At 45.5% G+C, this 27,003-nt stretch overlaps 1 protein-coding gene across 1 annotated transcript in view; it reads left to right on the forward strand.

The window, feature by feature from the left end:
- Positions 1-27,003, forward strand: part of LOC137439581 (TBC1 domain family member 10A) — a 97,730-nt gene that overhangs the window by 37,119 nt on the left and 33,608 nt on the right. The window contains exons 4-5 of the mRNA XM_078768188.1: positions 13,466-13,573; positions 14,275-14,381. Of these exons, the coding sequence (XP_078624314.1) occupies positions 13,466-13,573; positions 14,275-14,381 (215 nt within the window). The remainder of the gene's footprint in view (positions 1-13,465; positions 13,574-14,274; positions 14,382-27,003) is intronic.

Here is a 27,003-nt window from a genome sequence, read left to right on the forward strand (position 1 = left end):
TCAGCAAAGAGATAGAGAGGATTTTCGAGAGAGTCAGAGAGATCATTGATGAAGACCAGAAAAAGCACGGGGCCCAGAACACTGCCTTGGGGAACTCCAGCCTGAACAGGAAGAGGAGATGAGAGAAACCCATTCAGGGCCACACGTTGACGACGACTAGAGAGGAAGTCCGCCAGCCATGCGTGGAGATTTCCATGGATACCAAAGGAGGAGAGTTTGGTGAGCAGAGCGGGGTGCCAGACCGTGTCGAAGGCACGTGATATGTCGAGGGAGACAGCTCTAATTTCCTGTTTGGCATTGAGGACCTCCATCCATTGTTGAGACAGCAGAAGCAGCATGTCCAGAGTAGAGTGACCTGGTCTGAAACCAAATTGATGATCAGAGATCAAGCCATTGGAGAAGAGGAAAGATTTCATATCCGAAGCATTGATGGATTCCATGACTTTGCTGATAATTGGGAGAAGGCTGATTGGTCTGTAGTTGCTAGGATCTGTTTTTGCACCTTTTTTGTGCAAAGCGGTGATGTTGGCTGATTTCCAAGCAGATGGCAGTTGACCTTGAGCAAAAGAGAGGGTGAAGAGAACAGAGAGAGGGTGAGATAGAGCAGCAGAGCAGGATTTTAGGACCCGTGGGCTGATGCCGTCGGGTCCAGTTGCAGAATCAGAGTCGAGGGTTGACAGAAACTTTTCCACCTTGTCAGGAGGAAAGGACACGGAGTCCAGGAGCAGCAGGGTACGACTGGGTATGGTGGGTACAGAGAGGGATGGGTTTGGGACACAAGATTTAGAGGCAAACACAGAGTTGAGGCATTCAGCTTTTTCACGTGCGGAGTCAGCTGTGTAGCCGTTTGAGGTAAGGGAGGGGATGGAGGGGGAACAAACACCAGAAACGGATTTGACCAGACGCCACCAGGATTTGGAAGAGGGAGACAGATAAGAGAGTTCGGTCTTGAGAACGGAGAGATATTGTTTCCTGGCTCTCCTGAGGGTGGACACACACTTGTTTCGGGCTTTGTGAAAGGAAATGAGATTTCCTTCCGTTGGATTTGCTTTCCAGGAGACGAAGGCAAGTTGTTTCTGGGCAACAGCCTCACCACAAGATTCCGTGTACCATGGACGGGAGGAAGGGTATGACAACTGAAGACGAGGTGGGATAAATCTGTGCATGAGAGAGAGCAATTTACTTTGGAAGAATTCCCAGGATGAGTTGATGTCAGAGGTGGTAGAGATGGGAGACCAGTCCAGATGATTGATGGCTGCTTGAAGACCGTGCCAGTTGGCCTGAGTGAAATGCCAGACTCGTCGACGCTGAGCAGGCTCCCTGAGGATGGTCAGAGAGATGTCCACTTTAACAAGGACATGATCAGATGATCCGATCGGAGCAGAAGAAGAGCAGCAGACATTTTCAGGGAAGTTAGTCATAACCAAGTCCAGAAGAGAAGATGTTCCGTTGACTGAGATCCGGGTCGGGAAATTGACAGATTGTGTCAGTCCCAGTGAGTCGCAGAAGTCCTTTGCTGAAGAGCCATGGCTGGTGAGAGAGGTACCCACACCCAGCCAACTGGCATGGTGACAATTGAAATCACCACATATGAGGAAGAGAGAGTTGGGATGAGTAGATAGAAGTTGGTCCATATCATCAGACAGCGAGATGTAGATGGAGTCATCACTGTTTGGTGGACGGTACAACACACATATGAACAAGAGGTGGGAGCGAAGGGGAAGCCGTAGCCAGAGGTATTCCTGGGGGTGAGGTGGAGAGAGTGCAGTGCAGGGCGAGTGAGGAAGAGTTTTTGATAAAGATAGCAACCCCGCCTCCAGGACGAGGCTCAGGTCTATCGTACCGGAGGAGGGAGTAGCCCGGGAGAGATACTATGGAATCAGAGACATCATAAAGGAGGAAAGTTTCTGTTAAGCAGATCACGTCTGGTTTGACAGAAGCAACCTGTATGGAGAGATCAGTTAAGTTTGAACGAAGGCCCCGGATGTTTGAGGTCCATACCGTTAATGAAGAGGAAGGGGGAGCATCAGATACAGAACAGGGGGGAGGAGGGGTAGGGTAAGATGTGGAAGAGGTGGAAGAGATAGGGAGAGCTGTTGAAGGTGTGTCAGAGATTTCAGAATAGCTCGGAGAAAGGGAAGGATGGGGCGGACAAAAGGTTTGATGGTGATTGGGTGAGCCACAATGAGGTGTTATTTGAGGAGGGGGAAGAGCGAGGGGGAATTCGGAGGGGGAATTCGCCGGAGGGGGAATTCGGAGGGGGAATTTGAGGAGGGGGAATTCGCCGAGATGCTGAGAATAGAGGGGGAGAAATTGAGAAACCAAATTGAAGCAACAACGAACGGAATGAGGGCCGATAGGGAGGCAAGGGAGCAGAGGGACAGAGACCGCAAGTTGGGCGAAAGGGTCCCAAGGGTGCACGAGGAGGTAACGCGGGTCGAGAAGCGCCGGTTGAGCGAAGCGGAGGAAAGCACGGGTACAATGACGGGGGTAGAAATCGCGACACGGGGTTTGGAAAAGCCGGCGACCGATGAGGTAGAGGGTGTTTTATTAAAGCCAACGGTCGTCGAGGGGAACAAAGACAAAGCAGTGCTGGGAATTAAAATTGAAGAGATGACGGAGGTAGCCCGGGAATTGCAGGGAGAAATGGAAAATGTGCAAAGTCCCTGCTCACATCACGATGCTGTGCTTAACCCGAATGGAAGTTTGCAGGTTTTGGTGCAGGGAGGAAGAAGAACCCCGAAGGTGAGACGTGCTGTGTATTGTGCTGGGAGATTTTGTAAAAGGATGTTTAGCGACAAAAGAATTTTCGCGCGCTTGGGATCGAGGAAGCATCCGGGCGTTGGTGAAGGGTCCCGTGTGAGTGGAAATGGCACGCGTGGGAGGAAAAAGTGTGCGTCGGCGAGTGGGTGTGTTATAAAGTGTGGGAGTGAAACCGAGTGCGAGCGAGAATGCACGTCGGGGTGTACGGAGTGTGACACGAGGAGCGAGTTGCTGGTGGAGCGGGTGCGAGAATGCACGCTTGGAATGGTCGAGGGTGTGCGAGGAAGCACACCTGAGTTAGTGGTAGCGCGGGTGTGGGAGAGCCCATGTGAGCGCGTTAGTGGGTGGATGCAAGAGTGCACGCCCATGGTGAGTGTTACGGAGGACGTAACGGAGGAGAGGTGTGCGAGCGGCGAGTGTGCGCAAGAGTGTGCGCGAGAGGTGTGGTTTGTAACAGGGAGTGCGTTGGTAGAATGTACGGACGGCGTTGGAACGCCGGGTTTTGTGAGGGTGAAAGGGGTAGCGTATGCGTGTGAGCATGCAAGTGAAGCATCGACGGTAACCGGGTTAGCGGTTAGGGCGACGGATAGCCGATGCGAGTGCTCGGGGCGCGGCGTTCTTTGTTGGATGCGAGGCCCGGCGCGGATCGAAGCTGCGTCGTTTCTCTTCGAAGCGTCGTTGCCAAATCGGGCTTGGCCCCGCCCCGCACGGTCGAGTCCGGGCCTTGGCGGGCGAGGCGACCGGTCCGGTTCAAGGGCGAGTGGGAGGAAGCGGAACGGTGCCCCCTCGTGGGGATGGGGTTCCGACCGGGGGAGATTGAGCCATCGGGCCCGGGACCGCAAGGTGCCGCGCCGAGATGGTGCGTGGAACCTCGGCCCAACCAAACCACCTCCCTTGAACCGAAAGCCGGACGGATTCAACCTGCAGGCGACCAAACCACCCAAATTCATTGCTCGGCTTTACGAACCGAGTTTAATGATGTCATGACGCACCGAGGCTAGGATATAGCGGACTGTGATGATGATGGTAGTGATTTGATACGGAATTTATAATAGTGGGTAGAATTGGCAGTAAATGGAAAATTTTTGAATTGGTTGGAATTTGGACGAGCAAAATTGATAGTGGGACCTCCCCGATGTGGTGGGATGGGCAATCCACCATCCCTCACGGCGAGGGGGGGGAGCAAATGCGCTATAGATTATGGGGTGTATTGCAGTGAAAACTAGCCCAGGTGGGTTAGGATATTGTGTGTAGGGATCTAGAAGAGATTGACATTAGGTAACGTTAAGGTTTAGTTAGTGACTGATACCTGTAGTGGGGACGCAGGTAGATTAGAGTGGATGATAATGACGAGGGAGCGCAATAATTTAAAGGGACGACTGGGAAGCGCAAGTTTCAGAGGGGAGTAGTTAGATGAAATGATGCTGTGTGAGAACTGGACGGGTGTGTGGAGCAGTGTATGAGTAGTGAGTGTTGTGGATCAGCGCGAATGCGCTTGGGGGAGAGAAGGGTGCAGGCGGCACCAAGTATGAGAGCACAGGTGTGCAAGTACAGGTGGGTGGAATACATGGAGTATTGGAATGAGTGGTGTGGAGAGAGTTGGAGTAAGTGGTACGGAGTGGTGTGCATGGTGCGAAGGTGTGGATGGGGGAAGAGTGGACCCCTTTTCACGAGTACCCGGGGCGGGTAGTGTAAGTGTTAGGTAGAGGGTATAGGTAAATTGTGGTTGGATATTGGCATCTGTGGTGCGGGTGGAAGAATGGTATTTGGATGGGTGCATTAGTGTTGTGGAAATGGCTGGGCGTGTAGCCTGTTAGTGTGTGTAGTTGGTTTGGGCACTCCACCACTGTGAGGATGTCGGCCAGGTGAGGCCGCAGGTGGGCTCTGGGAGCCGGTAGTTGTGGATGGGGCCCGAGGATCCGGAGGACGGACCCGGGTAGCCCAGTGCCAGAGGGCACCGAGTGGGGTGACAGAGCCAGGAGGGGCCTTCCCAAATTAGATAGGTTAGGTAAGGAGCAGGTAAGCTCGGGTGGCAACTACAGTGGTGGAGGTGTGCAGGTGGGCAGACCTGCTGGGAGAGGTACACGTCACAGCCCCGAAATTGTGCGGGGGCACCGAGTGATGAATCGGGGGAGTGAAACCCCAACTTGAGAAGCACCACAGTTTGGTCAATGGGAATTGGTTTTTAGAACCCACAGTGTAAGTTGGCCAATGGATTGGCAGGGAAAGACCCCGGGTAATGTAAAGTTGTTAAAGTCATTTAGGAAATAGTTAGGATTGATGAACCTGTCGCACCATACGCAGCCACTTACCGGAGGTGATGATGATGACTCCACACCTGTGTTCCTTTGTTCTGTGTTGCAGGAAAGGAGAATTGCTGTGTGGATTTGTGAGACGCATCACGACGTGGATGAGACATTGGGGTGATTCCATCTCTCCCTCCTTAGGAGGGACTGATGATGAATTGGTGATGGCAAATTTTGATGTTGAGTTGGAGATGGCAAATTTTGTTGAGAGTTGGAAATGGCAAATTTGATTGGTTAGGAGGGAGAGAAGACGAATTTGGTTTATGGGAGGAACGGGGAAGACAGTAGGGACGTTTGTTGATGTGTAAAGTAGATGTTTATGGGTAGTGTTGTGTTTTGTGGTTTCAGTAAGGGGTAAGGGAGGGGCAATGTAGGTTACCTGGTGGGGGGGGGGGGGGGGCGTACGGTAGGAACGTACCTGTCTCACCTGGTTCCCATGTGCCCCCAGTATGCATTACCTTGTATTGCGTGCACTTTTGCGCCCTTACCACCTTACTCGCTTGTTTTCTTTTGCCTCCCACCTCCGAGGATCTGGCTTTGGGGCAGAGAGAGGGGAGAGAGAGGTGCTGGCTCCGCAGTTGTGGGCCTGTACTTCCGCTGCTTGCTGCCTGGATCGATACACCATATGGACCGCAATTTTTGTGGCCGCCCACAATGGACCGCAGTTCTTTTGCGGTCAAGCACCACCCGTGGATGGACCTGGGTCAACGTGGCACCTATGCCATACAGGTGAACCACTTTTTGTTGGCCCCCTGACGGCCACAATTTAGAAATGGACGCGGTTGGCGCCTTTCTTTATTTCTAAAGAAGCCAGAAGGCCAAGTGCACTCCATGAAGACAAGACCAGCGGCAGAACATCGGCCGGCTGCGACACCACCGGTGACCATGGACACTTAATTGTGCATTTTTATGAACACTTTATTGGTGCACCGGGTGGTGCTGACTGTGTGTATGGGGTGGTGCTTTTCGTGCTTGGACGGGGTGCTCTGCACATTATTAAAGGCCGTAGGGCCACAGGGCACTCGTGGGTTGGTGTATCGATGCTGGCATGCGTGCTCTCTCTCTCTATGCATAATATCTGCATGTGTTCCTCAATGAACAGGTCCTGGATCGTAGTGTAAATATCAGTCTTGTGTAAATAATGCTCCCTACCGGCTGTATGTTTAGTTTGAGAATGCTTTCCGCGATTCGGTTATCCTGTGGGTGTGTTTCTGTTAGGAGAAGGGTGCAACGTCGCAGGGGGACATATTTACTCATTTGTGAACATCTGTAAAACTGTCGCACTCAGGGTTGAGTTAATAGTAGAGGGAACTACATCTGAGTGCCACACTAACGTAGGTAAAAATTTATCGGGTCGGGACGCCCCGAGGTAGAGAAGGGTGCAATGTTGCGGATATGGGATTGGCATCCATCCATATCCGCTTGTAAATATTCCCCTATTTCCTCCATACTTCCCAACTATCCCCAATCCCCCATTCCCTAGTCCCATTTTCTGTAAACAACACTCTGTAGACCCGACCTCCCCCTATTTCCCCCATTAAATGTCGCATCCAGGTCCACCGCATCTCACGTAGACAACTATAGGACATCTTGCTAGTTATTCTTAGTCTATGTCAGTTACGGACTCGTTTCCATTAATTCTGACTCTTCGTTGCACCAGAATGTGATTGTATGGCACCGTTAGGAAGTTTAGGACCTCCCAATACCTCCCCGCAGCTCTTCCTCACGGTTCAACAACAACAACAACAACAACAACAACAACAACAACAACAACAACAGCGGCGGCGCGGGGAGTGTGCGTCCTCACTCCGGCTTGGTTGGTAGGGGGTGTTGGGAGTGCACCAGGCCTTTCCAACGAGCCGCCATCGAGCATGTGCTCGAAGGGGTTACCAAGTAGGGGCTCGCTGTCAGCTCCTCGTCAAGGGCGGAGCCCGGTAACCCCCGCACCCAATAGAGGCGGCGGACCGGTCCCATCTGGGGTGGAGCCAACCAGCCGAGGGCGTGTCACTCCCCGCTGAGCATGCGCAGGAAGAGGGAGGTGACGTCAGATGCGCGCTGAGCATGCGCAGGAAGAGGGAGGTGACGTCAGATGCGCGCTGAGCTTGGAGAGAGAAGGACGCCACCTCCGAGCGCTGTGACACCTCCCCGCATCTCTGGACTGGACCGTGCTTTATCCTGTCCCTGAGCCAAGGTGCACCTTGTGCTATCGACTGCCTGTCCTTCCCTGCCATCAATCCCTGTGTAAGTCAGTCTTGTTCCGTTTGTCTGTGGTCTGTCTGGGATAGATAAGATTGTATCTAAGTGCCTATCTCTTCTGTGTCTTTTACCTCACTCTACCTTGTAATCTACCCCTTTTCTCCACCACTAATTATATCCTCCTCCGGAGGTCTTGAGAACTGTACCCCTTGCGTCATTTCATTTATCCCAGTCGTTGTGTCCTTTCCATCATTGATTTAGCGTAGCGCGATTTGGCCAACGTTCGAGTGGAATCGGGTGAGTTGGGGGTAATCGGGTAAACTGTGCGAACACGGCGGCCATTCCGCTCGGTCAAGCAACATCTTTAGCCGTGTCCGTAACAATATTGTTACGGATCTCTACGTCGGCCTTCTTCCCCTTAAGAAGAGGGGATTAGTCCCCTTGTTCGTGACTGACCGACGTGAGTCCTGACGCTGCACCGCTCCCTCCAGAGAGGGAGGAGCGCAACCCCGTTCGCAACCCCGTTCGCAACCGTGGACAGATGGTAATTGCCGAGCGGTTTAGCAACCGCGGCACGAACTATTAACAAGCACTGACCCGATCCTTTACGTTGGCCAAATCGTGCCACAGGTATTCAATGAGGGAAATCACTAAAGCGAAACGGATGTAAAGGAAAGAAAGGCAAGGTAGGAAGTAACAGGGTTTATTATTAATTATATACAAATCATCAAAATAACCAAGGAGGAGGAAGGATAAGAAAATAACTGGACAGAAAGAAGCAAGGAGACAGTGAAAATATTAACTTAACTATACAAGCTTACTTAATAAACCCCAAGACAACATGAAAGACAGACAAACAGGCAGACTCACACGATGGATGAAGGCAGGAATGAATGGCAGGAGGTGGATGGCTGGACGGATGAGGTGGGATCTCCGGGCGGGAAGGATGCGGGTCCGGTCGGTGTGTGCTTGACGTGAGCAGCCGCCATTAAAGCTCAACGCTGCGGCATTCAGCTGCTGTGCTCCAAGCTCCGATCGTTCAAGCTGCTGTATCCGACGCATCCCTCTCACCACCTCTCCCGGGGGCGTTGCGGGACGGGTTATATAGGCCACACCCTCGAGTCTACGCGAACGTTCTCTCCACGCCCTCTCAAAGCCAAACCCCTCGTTCTTGGTTGGTCGGCAAGGGCTCTCCTGGCTCCACCCTTCGATGACGAGGTGGAGACACGCCTTTCTTCTTCGACTCGACCGCGTGCTCAATGGAGGCAAGTGCAGCAAACCCAGCAAACCTGGCACTTTGAAGATGCCATGGGGGCGTCGGAGGGACCTATCTTATTTAATTGATGCAACGCAATGAATTAGTGGACCACAGAGCCTTATACTGACATTTACTAAGGACATAACTACTGAGGGACATCTATGATTTGCTGCGTGTGTGCGATGGCCTAACTACGGACGACCTTTGATCTTTATACTACAGAGGGTGATATTTACAACAGGTTTTACATCAAATTACACACACAATTCCCAAATCCCCAACAATATATATATATATATATATATATATATATATATATATATATATATATATATATTATATTTATTTTATATATATATTTTATATTTATTTTATATATATATTTTATATATATTTTATATATATTTAATATATATATATATATATATATATATTTTATATATATATATATATATATATGTATATATATGTATGTATATACATATATATATATATCTCTCTCTCTCTCTCTGTCTTTTTTGTAGTCTCTGCTTTGTCTGTTCACTTCTTAGATTTGGCACATTGGTGCATGAGAGAGGAATGGAAATATTTAAAGGTTAATGAATGATGTAAAGTTTGATGTTTATAATCTGAGGGTGGTGTGCAGAAGCTTTGTGGCGTCTGTATTGCTAAGTGCATTGCAGAAGCTCTGTCATCTTGGCCAGATTTTGTAAAACATATTTGTTCCATGACTCCAGTGAGAGCAGTTGGAAAGGATTCTTGTTTTGAAGTTTCAATTTATGGCCATGACCGATAGCGGATTGTTCCACCACTTTCTGGAGTTCTCAAAGCTTTGTGTTTTCTTTGCAATGCTGGGTTACAATTCTTTAACGTTCATATGAAAAGGTGGTAATGGGATGAATTGATTTTATTTATAGCAATAAAAAAAGTTTTGTAAACTGTATACCGTATATATGGTCTCTATATATCAAATAAATATGATTATCCCCCATTGGACTTAATCCGAAACGGGAGGCTTATATGGATTTGGTCTCGTACCTCCATGCTCCTGTCCGTCCGCAACCATATCTCAGAGATGTATGGACCGATTTTATTCATACAATAGTCATACAATTTGGCACAAAGACGATACATGATGGTTTACATGAGCACATCGTTTTGTTTCACGATATGATCAAAGATGGCCGACTGGCGGCCATTTTAGTTGTAAAAAACCCCCCAAAAAAAACCAATGTTGAACACGTCCTCAACCATTTCTCGGACATGCATTTACTGATCTTCAAATTTGGCGCACAGATAATGAATGATGGCTTACATATGCACGTCATTTTCTTTTGAGATCAGATCCAAGATGGCCGACTGGCGGCCATTTTGTTACTTAAATATGTCTCCAACAATTTTTCGGACATGCATGGTGCGATTTTGTTCAAACTTGGACAGAAGCACAGTACATGATGCATGTGTACATTGTATTAAAAAAAAGCCATTGAACATTTACATTTCATATTACAGATATCTATTCCTCATGACATTATTTCAACCCGATTAGATCACGGCTGTGTTTGGCTGAATTATGTTGCCATGGCAACCATCTCAGTAACTTTGCTTGTGTACACGATGTTTCAAAAATCGTTCACGATTTAGCTTTAATTTTACATAGATGTATTCATCAAACCACCCGAGGTGGGGAGCCTAGACTCCCAGACTGCAGTATCGGCTTCATGCTTCTCTATTAAATATACGATTTTTGTTTGCCTAATTTTAGTCGACCTTGGACCCATTTTCAGGAAGCAGGTAACTGTCATATACAGTAGAACTTTTAAAAATCTCTTTTATCCGGAATGGTCAGGACCAAGGGTGTTCTGGATAAATAATATTTCCAGGTAATGGATTCCTGACCATTATACTAAAACTATCTTCGTTTTTTGCAAGTAACAAACAGCCATGGGTGAAAACATGACCTCCATCTGCCTTAGGTAACGGAGTTAACCATCAACTGGTTGAGGAGGCAGCTACTGTAATTCTATTGGCTATTCCGAATGACGGATGATTTTCTGGATGATCGATCATGGGTGAGAGGCCATTACCTATTTTCACGATAACGGCTTTTTCCCTTATTTGGATTTCCAGATAAAAGCGGTTCTTCTGTATTGAAGTTTGTGATCGAGTTTGATTTGCTATCTTTCGGTGTTTTGTTGTTTATTTTCTTCTTTAATAATGCTTTCAAAAAGCCTGATTTGCATGAAGTGCAATGATATAAATTTTATTCGTACTGGTACACCCCTAATATTTTAAAACTGGGTTTCTGAAGAATGCTTGATCATCAATTCGTCCTCATGTGAGGGATTACTAGGAGAGTTCTTTTCTTGGACCGTAGTGTTCTTGCAAGGAGGTCTAAGGTTTGATTAGGTCAAATGTAGGCAGAAACAAATCTGTTTGCCTTTAAAAGTTATTCCAGCGATAATTAAAATCTATCTTTTGGTGGACTAGGAATATAGGATAGCCAGTGAAGTTGTTTTTGAGGATTGGTGTGATCAAATTTGAATAACTTAGCCTGGTAGCCATATTCTAAATGAGTTGTAAAGACTCGGATTATAAGAGCCATGGCAAACCTGCATACATGGCATTGCAATAATCCAAGCACTGCATTGAGAGCACGAACCAAAGTTTTTGTTGCCTTCTGATTCAAGTACGAGCAGATTTGGGAAATATTGTGCAAATGGAAAACAACACGTTTCCAGATTTTATGAATGCGTGGAATATCAAGAAGTGTTGGGTCCACCGAGCCACCTAGATCTGAAACGATGGAATGAGACGTCAGGTAATGGTCCGTTAGTTTCACTGTTTGACAACTGGGATTAAAGCTTTCCATGGACAGACGAGGAGCAGAGTTCACCATTCTTAGCAGCATTGTGCTTGAGAAAGTTAATATACATCAATGTTTGAATTTCTGAAAGGCAAGAATTCAGTATTGTGGAAGAAAGCACATCACTGATTTCATCGGACAAGTGCATCTGGGCATCGTCAGCATAGCAGTGAAAGCTGATATTGGAATTTCACAAGATTGTGCCAAGTGAGCGAAGTTAAAGGGAAAACAAGAGTCGATCAAGAACAGATTTCTGAAAAAAACACTGACAGATGGATGAAGTGTGTAGATGTCATTTGACCGATAACGTCTACAGTAGATGTATGGCCTGCAAGATAAGATTTTGTACCATTCAAGAGCAGGTTCAGGGATAATAAAACACGATAGTATTCCGGCCAGTTGTGTCCAAAGCAGCTGATAAAGTCCCTGAAGTAGTAGGATTGTATAACTGTTCATGCAATCCTAATATTTCTAAATATATCGGTACCTTTGAGCTGTTGAACTCAAAATTGATTCGGTTCATCTTTGTGTTGTAGTCCATACTTGTGCCACGTTTGGTTGAAATCTCTTCTATGGTTCACAAGTTATTGTGGTGACAAATATTTTCACTTAAGAGTCACGTGACCATAGACCTTTGACATTTTGAACCCAAAATCGAATCTGTTCATCTTTGCATCACAGTGCATACTTGTACCAAGTTTGGTCAAACATCCCTTCAGCGGTTCACAAGTCATCGCTGCAACGAAATTCTGGCACGCACGTACGCACGGACGGACAACCCGAAAACGTAATGCCTTCGGCTGCAGAGGCATAAACACAACTTTTGTGTCGAGCTACATTGGGATGACTTTAGAAATGTCTTCTCATTCATATAAATGTAGATGCTACGTCTGAATGATTACGATTAGTGCTTACATAAATCATTGTTTTGTTTTTCTTCTTGTTGCACCTTGTGTCACGTAATCACCATCTATACAAAATGCCAGAAGTCTGAGCAACAAGATGTATCGTCCTCACCCTTTCCCCCTCCCTGCCCTCTCCTTACCCCCGCACCCTATATCTCAGGGTATGATGTGACACACAAGCCATTGCTCTGTTGGACAGTCTCCATTATGGACTGTCTTACAGCTGGGTTAGTGATAGGCCAAAATGGTAAAGTTTAACCAGGTTTGCAAGCATAAAAGCAGGTGAACGGGAAGGGAAATGCCGATCTTGGAATTGCACAAGCGGCGGGAGAGCTGTTGTGAGCAGCTTGTGCAAATGAAAACGGTAACTACGGCCTTTCGTAAGACATCACAGGCCCTATTAAAGTTTGTCATCACACGGCATATTTGGTTTTCTTGTTTTGAAGGTCATGAAAAGGGCCAAGAAGCTGCATTGTTTGCGATTCTGATATGTTCCTTTTTTTAAATAATTTCCCTACAATGTCGCATTTAAAAATTATATTTTATTTTGCAGATGGCATGTGCGTTTGTACATTACTTTTCTTTTTTGCCTTTTGATTTTTTTTTTTTCAAAGGTCTGTCTCGCCATGCGTGGAACAAAGTCTGTGCTTCCTCATTGTAGCCATGACATGAGCTTACACTATCTTGATCTTTGATGTACTTGCACTCCATGTTTAATGGTACAGAGGAGTGCACAATCCTGAGGCATCCAAGCTCACATCACCAGCCATCCCCTCTGGGAAACCATCCAGCTCAGCGTTTGGTTTGAGCCTGGTATGCCGAGCTGTGTCTGCTTTCCATCTGGATCTAATTAAGTTATTTTCAGTTTGTTTTTCAAGCTATTGTTTTATTTTAAATTTCTTCACCTCTTTGTGGCTGGATATATAGTATGTGCCATTTATATTACCCCTCGAAAGCGGAATCGATGTGAACCTGGTTTGTTTAACCCTCAAATTTCACCAAAGCTAAGACTGACCATCTTTCCAGCGTTCATTCCATAACGTTGAACCCCGCCAAAGTCAATAGTCTTACAGTCTGAGCTCCTGCTCTCATTTCCACTGAGGCTTTTATCAGTGCATGCTGTGTATGTATAGCAACGGTCTTTTCTGTCTTTGCCCCACCTTATCCGTAGATCAAGCTTCGGTGTCATAAGGGTATCCCTCCGTCCTTGCGTTCTCGTGCATGGCAGTTCCTCTCTGGGGGTGCACTCTTGCTGGCGCAGAATTCTGGGAAGTTTCAGGTATGGCTTCAAATGGATGGATTTATATCGAGTTAGGAAAGGGCTGACTTTACAAGGGGCATGATTGTATGAGCTGGTGCAAGTGCGCACATTCCTCAGAGACTGTGCTGGTGAAGGGTCTATAAAGACAGCTTCTCGGCTTTGCTCCAATGAATAAGTACCTGCGGTGTCTGTTACGATGGCACAGATGTAGTGTACTTAACTTTTAGTTGTCTAGTCTGAGTTAGATTCCCAATCCGACTATAAGATATCGGATTGATGCTTTGCAGCCAAGCCGTTGCATGACAGTGTGCCGTCCATCAGATGGGACGTTAAGCCGGGGTCTTATCTGCTTGCAATAGCTGGTGAAATGAAAGATCCCACGGGGTGTCTTTCAACAAAGAGAAAGTGAGTCAATGCCAGCGCGCTGAAAGAATTCCAGATTCCTGCCTTGGGCCAATCTTACAATCGCTATTGGCTGCCTACCCAAACTAATGGGACATGGCATAAAAAAAGTAAATAAGAGGAACCATCCACAATGCAATGGGACCAGCAAAGTTGTAGAAATCATGAATGTGTTCGATGATTGATAATGTTAAAACTGTCTGCAAGTATTGGGACAAGAATGAACAGTAGAGCATGAGTTAAAGGAATGTTATAGATCTTTTTAAAAATTTATTTATTTATTTATTTATTTATTCTCTATTCCTTTGCTTCTGTAGGAATTGGATGCTCGACCAGGAGACCCCAAGTGGATTGAAATTATTGAGAGGGATTTGCATCGGCAGTTCCCCTTTCATGAGATGTTCAAAGCTCGTGGGGGTCATGGGTATGTCCACGTTAACTCCTCCCCCTCAGCCCCATGCACACAAGAGGACATGCACACGTCCACATACGACCTCACCCTCATCCCGCTATTCTATGTCAACAACTTGTCGTCAGCGCTGCAAGACTCATAATTATTTAAACAGTGAAAATTACTTATTCATGATCTGGTACTCTGACCATTTTTGAAAAACATTTTCGCAAACACCGATGATGTTTGTTTTTTTTTTGTTTTGTTTTTTTGTTTTGTATACTGAATTGAGGCTCGTGAAAGAGCTAACATTTATTTCACAAACAAATCAACCAGACAAACAAAATATACAAAAAGAGGGAGCGGAAGACAAGATGGGGAGAGAAGGGGAAGCACACAACCACAACATTTGAGAGCAGGGAGAAGTGTGGGAGGGAGAGGGCTTGGGGGCAGGAGGCGTGGGAAGGGGAGGGGGGGGGGGGATTCCGGTTCCGGCCACCGTGAAACTTAAAACAAAATAATATTAATTGTAAGCTCACGTTAAATATAGTTATTTACTTTGGGTAAAATGCAGGACTTTGGGTAATAAAATTGCAGGAAATATCAATGGATTATTATTTTTTTCTTTTTTTTTTAAAGCTTTCGTATTATTAGCATTTCGTATTAAGCTAAGATTAAAATCCATTGTTAAATCTGGATTCAATTTTAAATCAAATTTCGTTTTCCCTCATTCCTGCTAAACATACATCACCCTTCCTCTATTTTCTCGACAAGAGCAAGGCTCATGGCAGAGCAAGGTTGAACTGACAGTGGGGCAGTGGTTCAGAACTTGGGAACAACCAGCAAGGGAAATGAACAGGAAAAGAAGAGAGAGAAGAAGGAAACATTGAATCCAGCAAGTAAAATTGAATCCAGCCCATGCTGTCTTTCCCTCGCGGTCCCTCTGTGCTGTCTTTCCCTCGCGGTCCCTCTGTGCTGTCTTTCCCTCGCGGTCCCTCTGTGCTGTCTTTCCCTCGCGGGTCCCCCTGTGCTGTCTTTCCCTCGCGGTCCCCCTGTGCTGTCTTTCCCTCGCGGTTGTCAGCTCTTTCACGAGCCTCGATTCAGTATTAAAAAAAAAAAAAAAGGGTTGGGTTAGGAATGGTTATGTGGGGTAATAAAGATCATGGGTCAGGATGGGGGGATGGCATGAGGTGGTGGTCCCCTTCCGCTTTGAAGCCCTGGAAGGGATATACCGAGCTCGTGGAAATGACATTGGTCTTGCTCGCCACCTTGCGGATCAGATGACCTGTAACCGTAATGTCGTGCAGCTTAAATTGGCTGATCTGAGAATGCATATCGGTATTGCCTGGAGAGAGCTAACATCCGCATGATTCTAGCGTCTAATTGGATGGCGATTTTTAAAATGAGGTTTACTCTCCATGAAATGGAGAGTAACCTATTATTTCTGCTAGAGTTTTTCTTATTATTATTATTCTTCCGCCCTATTTTGCACCTCCGAAAAATTCACAATTAATGTTCTCAGCAACCGCTGGTCGGATTGACAGGAAATTTTCATCAAATGATCGTATTTTTTAATGCTAATTATGACGTCATCGGTCACGTGGTATGGGCGGCATCTTGTAAAACACATTCAACTTTGCCCCTCTGTATCTCAAACGGCTCAATGGAAAAATTTGAGGAATGGCTCATTCTAAAGAACTCTTCAATGGGAACAAAAGACATGTGTATTGAGTATATTAAAAATGCTAACGTTAAGAGGTTAGAATTCGTCAAACAAAATTTTTTCTCCCCCGAAAATTAGATTTTTTTTCCAGATGCGTAGTTTAAAAAAACTCAGAATGCAAAAAATTTCGAAGTCATACGTCACATGGTTCGGCCGCCATCTTGTTTTTCGTGAAAAAACACAAAAACCCCTTTTTCTCCAACGGCTGAACAGATCGAGCCCAAACTTGGCAAGCATATTCGCACACCCATGTCGAACAAAAAAGCCTCCGAGCACGATGTCATCCAACACGGTTTCAGAGTTATGACGTTTTAAAGCTCAAACTAGAAATGGTATCACCTCCATAATTTGTGAAGATATCGAGTGGAAACTTTACACAAATGTTCCTCATGGGGGGATGTTTCAATGTTACTTGAGATGTTTTGATAAGTCGCATGGTTTGGCCACAATAAATAATGGAAGGTAAATTTTAAAAGCTTCTAACTCTTGAACCACTGCATTGATCGACTTTAATTTTAATGCAATGTAGCTCTCATCAAGTGGAACAAGTGTGCAAAATTTAAAAAATGATTGGATGTACGGTCTCAAAGCTATGTCTTTATTGTTGAAAGAAGAAGAAACGCACCATTTTGTCCTTCCAGGCCATGATCACGATCACATGACCTCTCGTGGTTATTTGAACCTCAAATAAAATTCCAATTGAAGATTTGTCAACAGCTGAGGTATATTAACAAACGAATAAAACAGATTTGGTCAAATTCTGACTTTTTTTAAACTCGATCGCATTTCACACAAAGTTGTGAGAAACTAAAGAAGAAGAAACCTCGTTTGGCTTCTCAGATAAAATAAATAATTCTGTCTCTGCAATTTCAGGTTAATTTTCTATTTTCTTTTTAAAATGGCTTTTTCTGCAATCAGTGCATAGATTGACAAGTGTGGATGTGTGTGTGGGTGTGGGGTGGGGGGGGGGGGGGTGTGTGTGTGGGGGGGGGGGGGGGGGGGCGATGTGTGTGTGTGTGTGGGGGGGGGGGGGCGGTGTGTGTGTGTGTGTGTGTGTGTGTGTGTGTTCGCGGTGGGGGTGGTGGGGGGATGTGTGTGGTGGGGGGGGAGGGTGTGTGTGTGTGTGTGTGTGTGTGTGTGTGTGTGTGTGTGTGTGTGTGTGGGGGGGGGGGGTTGTGTGTGTGTGTATGCATGTGGGGATGTGTTTGTGTGGATGTGTGGATGTGCGTAGTGTGTGGATGTGTGTGTGGGGGTGGGGGGGGGGTGGATATGTGTGTATGCAGGGGGGGGGGGGTGGATATGTGTGGGTGTGGATATGTGTGTGTGTGTGTGTGTGGGGAGGGGTTGGGGTGTGCATGTGGAGGAGGGTGGGTTGGATGTGTGTGTGTGTGTGGGGGTGTGCATGTGTGTGTGTTGGGGTGGGGGGATGTGTGTGTGTGTGTGTGTGTGAAGGGGTGGATGTGTGTGTGAAGGGGTGGATGTGTGTGTGGGGGGGTATGTGTGTGGGGGGGTATGTGTGTGGGGGGGTATGTGTGTGGGGATGTGTGTGTGTGTGGGGATGTGTGTGTGTGTGGGGGTGTGTGTGTGTGGGGATGTGTGGGTGTGGGGGGGGGGGGTGGATATGTGTGGGTGTGGGTGTGTGGGTGTGTGTGGGGGGGGGGGTGGATATGTGTGGGTGTGGGGGGGGGGTGGATGTGTGTGTGTGTGGGGAGGGTTTGGGGTGTGCATGTGGAGGGTTGGATGTGTGTGTGTGTGTAGGGGTGTGCATGTGTGTGTGTTGGGGGTGGGGGGATGTGTGTGTGTGTGTTGGGGGTGGGGGGGGTGGGGTTATGTGTGTTGGGGGTGGGGGGGTGGGGTTATGTGTGTTGGGGGTGGGGGTGGGGTTATATGTGTGTGTGTGGGGGGGGGGGGGTAGGGTGTGTGTGTGTGTGTGTGTGTGTGTGTGTGTGTGTGTGTGTGTGTGTGTGTGTGTGTGTGTGTGTGTGTGTGTGTGTGTGTGTGTGTGTGTGTGTGTGTGTGTGTGTGTGTGTGTGTATAGGGGTTGTGTCCAAGTGGGTTGTGTCAAAGCATCTCCAATGAAAGTGGGGTTGTATCAAAAGTGGGGTTGTATCAAAAGTGGGTGCGAGTAAACCTGTCATCACTGTCAGCAGTTTTAAAGTGGCAGTTCTAGTTATTATTATTTTTTAATTTTTTTTCCTTTGCCTTGCCAAGACCTGGTGCCCTCTTTTCTTTGAATGCTTTGGTAGACTGCAAGCCAACGTGGCAATTGTCAGGCAGAAACCACATCCCATGCTGTGAAGCCACTTGTCAAATCTGTGCTTTGTCTGCAAAGCTTGGCCGCTAATGTCCTCGTTTCGTTATCTCGGCCATCCTCTAAAATGTAAACGTAATAAAAATCTGCATTTGTTGAGGATAACTTTCTAATGGTGGGCGAGGCCTGGTGTGTGCAAGCAACACTGGAGTGCTGAGCACATCGCTCGAGGACCGTTTTATACTTTCCAATCGCATCGGTTTCAAACTCCCACCCCACATAAAGGTCGAAGGAGGTTATAAAGTTCAAGTCTTGCATGTAAATACAAAACATGCGGTCGAATGAGGTAGTCATGCGCATCTGACTGGCAAGACCTTCCATAATGAAAGACGTGGAAGAGCATCTTGTATAGGTAACTTGCGATTAGCTTTTCTGTAAGATAAGCTCTGAGACACCGATGTAGATGTTGTCAAACCCCACAGCTCCGCAGCTGGCAAGAGCACACGAGAGGTTAAATTGGGAAGAGGAAGTTTGAATCAAAGTAGAGGAAAAAAATGAATGTTTAGGAAAAGAAAATTGATCGAAAAGAAAGCCAACGAAAGTGAATGCGTCAAGAAACTCACATTTAATTGGTTTCTCCCGCTCGTGTTGAAGGTTCAATGGCACGCGACGAGTCTGGAGCAAAAGGGATCATCAGGAAGGGGGTTCTAAGCGTGTCACTTTCATGAATATGGCACATGCCGCACTTGGCCTATTTCCCAATGATCAGAATAGGAGGACTAAAGGACTTGTGCAGCATGTCCTGAGGACTAAAACGATCACATCTATCTATAATTCCAGTAATCTCTGTACGTCTGTACGTCTGTTTGTCTGTGACCGCTGTTTCTCGACAACCACGGGTCCGATATACTTTTAACTTGCCAGGTATATTGCTGGGGACCCGAGGACGTGCCTTTTCAAGGTTTCATATTAATCGGACAATTACTTACCGAGCTATGTCCAAAAAACGATTCGACCAATCAGAGAGCAGCGAACGATCGCGTGTGCCGAACGTGGAGGACACACTCTGCCTCGGATGGCACATTTGAGAGCGTATTCATTTATTTCACGTTTGCAAACTATGTTGGCGTTAAACTATGTTTTAAAACTAATAAAACCGAATTTGCGATTCATTCGCTTTCCTGCGCGTTTGTGCACGCGATGGCGATTTCTTTACCAAACTCCGGAAGCCGTTCGCTTTGGACCAAACCATTGCATGTAAATAGAGGGGGGGGATTGTCACCACTCGCAAGCCGTTCGCTTTGGACCAAACCATTTCATGTAAATAGAGGGGGGGGATATAATTTTAGATATATATATAGTACGGGCAATGCCCTAGTGAATACAATAGGCGCACGTGCGGACATGAACTGGCTTAAAATAACTGCGTAAACCTCGCAGGAAGTGGCTTCTACAGTTCCTGTAGATACTGTAGGCGTTAGTGTCCACAGGTGTGTGACCGTTCCATTGCCACATCCCCTGCCCTTGGGTCAAGATAAAACGTTTGCACTACTATTTTAAAGACACGCTGCATGTCGGTCCCTTGGAACGACGCTGATACAAAATTAAATAACTAGATTATGGTGTCTTGCACAGATTGATGTTTGCACTGCCTGCGAAACAGCAGGCTGACAATTTCTAGCTGGGTCGAGATTCCACCCCAGACTAGCCAGCTCAGAGGTGAGTGTGCATACCTCAAGTCTATCTATCCTACCTATCCTACCAAACGTAAACCTGATCAACGTTGAAACTGTCTGACAAGATTGGGCCGAGGTATCAACTCAAACTGGCGACCATAAAGGAATGGATGGCTGACATTTGGTACAAACACACGCAAGGCTTTCTGTTTCATATCACCGTAATTAGAGTTGTAATTCGCAACCCCATTCTGTCTTGGACCCTGCTTAGCACATTGCAGGCCTTAGCTCGGCTTGGGATTTTAACAGCATGAGGCAAGTTATACAACGTTTCTGACAAAGTGAATACAAAACGGTCATTAAAATTGGGGCTTGTTTTCAAAACATCTTCATGGCAGATGACAATGGCTTTTGCTCTTATCAGGCTTTGAGCAAAAAAGCTTTAAATCGACGAGCTTTAAATATCCTTAAACAAAAGTGGGCACTTGTTGCATCACTCTTGCTCATGGAGGGTTACGTGACAGACAATGGCATGATCTTGCACTGACGGGCACGATCGCTTGCGGATGTTTCTCTCTGGTACATATGGCTGCGGTGTTTCATGGTGGTACAATTCGAAAAGTATCTGTAGGTTTTTTGTCGTTTACGGACACTGTACAGTGATAGGAAGCCGTAAACATTTGAAGTTTACAGATGGTGTACAGTGGTAGATGTTAGTCATAAAATCGTTGAAATACAGAAATAAGAGGTTTATCTGTATCCTACTACAGGATGATCGAAAAGTCCCTGTGCTGGTGGTGAACCCTCACCTTGACAGCTCGAGGGTCTATGGACCTGCTGCACGATGTGCTGTGCGACAGAATCATATCAAAGAATATTTGGCCACCAATATCTCCTGATCTTTCACCTCTCGATTATTATTTGTGGGGAGCATTAAAAAGTGAAGTGTATAAAAATAATTCCCACACTCTCGAGGAACTCAAGGAATTCATCCACAATATCTCGCAATTTGAACTGGGCTGTGTTTTTAGGAACAAAATAGGAAGAGCGGATACATGTCTGCAAGTTCATGGAGACAATTTCCAACATATACTGTAAGCAGAACAAGCTAAACTAGAACGGCACTCGGTACAGAGCATACCTCCACCAAAAGCTGAACAGATTACGTTTAGTATCCCACTGATAGGCTGGATCTGGATCTGGATCTGTACCTGCACAAAAGTATAATCGACTTGTTCTTGTCACCTAACCAACTCATCCACCTAGTTTTGTCATAAGTTGTCCACAACTTTTTGAAATATCGTGCTATATATTGTTTTTGGCAGCCTGGTGTTGGCTTAGCGGTTCGGGTGCCAGCTTGGGATCCTAGGATCCTGGGTTCGAATCCCGGTTGATCGCTGAATTAACGCCAGGGGGGTTGACTCAGCCTGTCATCCTTCCAAGGTCGGCAAATTGAGTACAAGGTCACTGGTAATTCCCTGTGGTGTCACAAGGGGCGACTACCAGGGTTGGCGGCAGGAAGGGCATCTGGCCATAAAACATTGCTTCAACAAGGGGACCAAGGTGCTCGAAAAAGGCCAACTGCCGGGAAAAATGGCCTCAAGTTGGTTCATTTCATTCCTGTCCCACCCTTCGATTTGGGATGAAAATACTTATTAATTTATTGTTATTAATTATTAGGTCAATTATTAATTAGTTATCCCATAATGAATGTTGGTGTAAGTGTTTTGTAACTCCAGTTATCAGGATGGGGTGTTTAGGAAGCTCCATGTTCCTGTGTCTTTTCCCGTTTTTGGCTTTATCTCTCAATGGTGAAGAATTACTTAAATTCTAGTATCCATATCTGAATTTTCACCAACATCTAATCAATTCATCCTTGTCACACCCCCAACCTGTCCACCAAATTTAATCTGAATCCATCCAAAACTTTTTGATATCCTACACACACACACACACACACACACACACACACACACACACACACACACACACACACACACACACACACACACACACACACACACACCTCGTTTTTTCATTTCTGTTCCTTACAATTTTATCCCTCTCTTTAATTCACACACACACACACACACACACACACACACACACACACACACACACTTAATTAATTGTACAGTATCGGTTGTTCCTAAACTTAAATAATTTAAAGGATTGTTGTAAATGATGTTAATTTTACAACATCCCATGAATGAATGAATGAATGATCGTTTTAAGGCCATTTTTCCCTGCTAGAGCAGGGGTTAGCCTTGTCGGCCCCATGACAATCATGGTGCCCTGTTTGAGGCAATGTTTTTATGGTCGGATGCCCTTCCTGACGCCAACCCTTGGTCACGCTCTTACGATGCGCAGGGTCCCATATTCAACTTTATTTAAATTGTAAACCTCAAACATAGTTTCTCCACCTAAAGCAAGAACGTTAACCCATAAGCAACTGACTAGTTTCCCGACTGCATGGATCATCAGCTGGGCACCGTTCTTCCTCGAGGTTTCAATCCTTTCAGCCCAGGACCTCTCCAAACGGCGGCTCCACAACCTCGATCATGGATCCACATCAGTTGATGGTAAATCAGTGGATCCACAACCTCAGTTGCGTTCAGGCAGTCAGTCAACCCATCAATGCTTGTAGTATATTTAATTATTACTAGGGCATGCCCGTACTATATATATATCTAAAATTATATCCCCCCCCTCTATTTACATGAAATGGTTTGGTCCAAAGCGAACGGCTTGCGAGTACGGTGACAATCCCCCCCCCTCTATTTACATGAAATGGTTTGGTCCAAAGCGAACGGCTTGCGAGTACGGTGACAATCCCCCCCCCCTCTATTTACATGAAATGGTTTGGTCCAAAGCGAACGGCTTGCGAGTACGGTGACAATCCCCCCCCTCTATTTACATGAAATGGTTTGGTCCAAAGCGAACGGCTTGCGGAGTTTGGTAAAGAAATCGCCATAGCGTGCACAAACGGGCAGGAAAGCGAAAGAATCGCAAATTAGTTTTAATTAGTTTTAAAACATAGTTTAACGCCAACATAGTTTGCCAACGTGAAATAAATGAATACGCTCTCAAATGTGCCGTCCGAGGCAGAGTCTGTTCGCCACGTTCGGCACACGTGATAGCTCGCTGCTCTCTGATTGGTTGAATCGTTTTTTGGACATAGCTCGGTAACTACTTGTCCGATTAATTTCAAACCTTGAAAAGGCACATCCTCGGGTCCCCAGCAATATACCTGGCAAGTTGCAAGTATATCGGACCCGTGGTTGTCGAGAAACAGCGGTCACAGACAAACAAACACACACACAGACATACACACATACACACACACACACACACAGAGATTAGTGGAATTATAGATAGATATTGTACTGTATTTACATAAAGATCTCATGAATAATATTTTTACTATTCGTATTGTATTTCACTAATTCGATTTGGTGTCGTTTTGTGATTTTAAAGAAAACTTGTTTTAATCTACCAACTGCAGCCCCCTGTGCTAACATACGTCTGACTAGTTGTTGTAATTTATTGACCAGTTCAGAGCTGTGTGTGGTTGCTCTCACAGTCCTAATTATTTCACCTGCAACCGTACCATAAAATAGCTTTTTGGGAATGTTGCTGTCTAAGAAAGGCATTCGGACAATGTGGAATGGAAAAGCATCTCGTTTATCAAATAATTTGGTGTGAAATTTATTATTATGGATATCAATTTGTAATTCTAAAAAGGAAACTGAAGTGGAAGTTTGGTTTTCCTTTTTTAATTCAAGTTATTTTGGATGTATATCATCATGAAGCTGCTCAAATATAAATCCATCATTAATTGCCAACAAATCATCAATGAATCTGAAGATGTTTCCGCATCTTCGTGCAGTTGTTAATTTATTCCTGCACATGTTCTGGACCCAATCAAACTCGTACATGTGCACAAACAAATTTGCAAAGAAAGGGGCCGGATCTGAACCCATGGGTATGCGGACTGTCTGCTGGAGCATCTTGGGATCTGAACCCATGGGTATGCCGACTGTCTGCTGGAGTATCTTGTTGCCAAATGTAAAGAAACTGTTGTTTAGCAGAAATCGAATACTTTCTTTGAGTTTACTTTTTGAAAAACTACATGAATATTGATTTTCCTTTACAGACCAGTGTGCTCTGTTTTGATATACATTAATGTATACTCTATTACCTCCTGCAAATGCTTTATCTATTGCTCTGTCCAATGCGGTTACTAGCTTGTCATGTGCAATGTTTGTGTACAATGTGGAAAAATCAAAGGTTGAAAGACATTTTGCTTTACCCTTGTTATTAATGTTGTGGACACTGTCGATTACCGGTTTGGAATTGTCAATGATCCAGAATTTCTTAATACCAGAATAAAACTTCACTTTTTCATGGTAGTTTTTTTAAGCATTTATAGATTGGTTTCATTGCCGCTGTAATACTGCCCGACAAAGGTTTCAAACTACATTCTCTACTTGCGATGATGAACTTCATCTTACAAGGGTGTTATACTGCCAAAATCAAAGCTCTCTGCTCACCTTCACTCTTTCATTCCCCTTTTCTCCCGTCTCTGGAACAAACTCCCTCACTCGCTTCAATCCCACTCCTCCCTCCAGGTCTTTAAAACAGCTGTTCACCACCATCTCTTATCTTCCCCCATCCAAAACCTTGATCTTTTCTACCCCCGCTAATTCACCCCACATACACTTTTTTTTTGAAATTCCAACTTCTTTCCTGGAAGTCCTTGCAGTGTTGATGTGTTTTATACCTCTCCCACCTCCCCCCAAGCCCTCCCCCTCCCACATTTCTCTCGATGTCCTTGCTCTCAAATGTTGTGTTTGTGTCCTTCCCCCTCTCTCCCCATCTTGTGTTCCACTCCCCTTATTTTGTGTTTTATGTGTCGGTTGACTTTTTGTGTGATTAATGTGAGCTCTTTTTCACGAGCCTCGATCTTGTATACAAAAAAACAAACAAAAAAAATTGCACTATTAGTTTTGAAACATCAAGGGTTTCTTGGTTTTATGGCGATTATAACTATCACTCACCACTTAGATAAGAGTCTGTGGGTTTTTGTCACTTGTGGATGTTAAGACAGTGCTAGAAAGTCGTAAACATTCTCCTTTGCAGGTGGTCGGAAGCTGTAAACATCTGTAAACAGGCATGCCATCTTCATTACATCATCTAGCGGGAGCGTGCTAAATGACTACGGTATTGTATTTTATCGTCGGGTCAGGAATTGTGAACCCAGATCAGGCACAGAATCACTATCAATCAAGCAGCCTATTACCCAATCGTTACGAGTATAAGGTAAATCGATGTACCAAAAAGGAAGAATGCTAACCAAACATGATAACTCAAATTGTCTGACGAGGGGCAATGTGGGAACAGCTACAAGAATATGACAATCGCTGTTTGTTTTGACTTCAGTTTTTAAGTTCCAGGTTCACCCCTTAACGTTTGTCTTTGATGACTTGGAATCAAAAACTCTGCATCTTCGCACCCCTTGCTGTTATGTTTATAATTCATAGATTTGGAAAACAGCAGTGCTGACATCGGGCGGAAGTGACGGTTGGTTTTGTTAGTGTGAGAGGGGCTGAGAGAGAGACAGGGTTGAGGCCTAAACGCCATGCTTTGATGGTTTGTAAAGGTTTGACCAATTTACAATAAAAATTACGATAGCTGTAAACTTTTTAAAGAGTACTTCTGATCACCCATTCTTTATTTCCTTGATCAATTTAGCTGTTTGCAGAATGCAAGCACAATCGTGTGTGTGTGTGTGTGTGTGTGTGTGTGTGTGTGTGTGTGTGTGTGTGTGTGTGTGTGTGTGTGTGTGTGTGTGTGTGTGTGTGTGTGTGTGTGTGTGTGTGTGTGTGTGTGTGTGTGTGTGTGTGTGTGTGTGTGTGTTATCTCCATATGCGGGTTTCAGAAGGTGCAAACGGAGTCTTCCCACGTCTGGAAGTATCAACCTCCGTTTCAGTAAGGAATTGTGATTCATGGACCGATTTGTGAAGTTTTCTTATTCTCAAAGTTTTGTTCCGAGGGCTCTTTTGAGGATCGCACTGAGCCCTCGGACAGCTTATAACTGTAGTTTGTTTGTTGTAATATTCCCAGGGATGGTTGTTAATATCTCAGTAAGGTTCTTCTTTATCATTGCCATTGCCCCAGTTATCACTGGTACAATTCCGGTGCTCTTCAGCTTTCAAGACCTTTTCACTTCATTTTTGAGTTATTGGTGTTTGGTCATTTTCTTGATTTTTGTATTATAATTTAGGCCAAGATTGCTGGGATTTGACACCTCAAATTTGACACCTCAAACCACCTGCCCCCTATAGCAATTCCCCCTTTTCTCTTTTGTACCTCAGTATTATATCTGGTTGCAATACTTTGATTTTTATGTTGATGCGTGATGTGCTCATTAGGTCAAACGGGAGCTTCATTGTTTTCAGTGATTGCTTTTGGTTCATGTTTCCACGAGTTTACTGGTACTGGGATATTGAGACCTTTGCAGATGTGCCAGTGGGTTACTCGACATACTTTGTTGTACCTTTGGATGTTCAGCTGCTCTGACATGAGTTTTTCTTTTTACATCCTGATAGGAGGTGGCTTTGTTTCTATCTTGCAGAACCTACACTTGTCCAATTGACTCAGTCCTGCAATTGTCTGTCACTCCATTTTCTTAAAGCCATTGGTCTAGTGTCCCTGGCCTTGGGCATTTACAATGATTCTTCCTCCATCCCAGTTGAGCTGACCTCTTCTTAGTCATTACAAAGGCTTTGTCTACTCCCAATCTGTCCAACTCTTATTTTTATATATATATATAAAAAGAGCAACCACTGGACTACTACACGCTCAACCTCACCACACCCAATGGATATTCTTACATCAATAAACCACGCTCGGAGGGCCGAGGTGGTGGAATTGCCGTTATTCACCGACAAGACATCAAGACCAACCTCATCTCCATCTCATCTGCTCCATCATTTGAACACC

Source organism: Myxine glutinosa, chromosome 14, assembly GCF_964187855.1.
Source record: "Myxine glutinosa chromosome 14, kmMyxGlut1.1, whole genome shotgun sequence".
Classification (NCBI taxonomy): Eukaryota; Metazoa; Chordata; class Myxini; order Myxiniformes; family Myxinidae; genus Myxine; species Myxine glutinosa.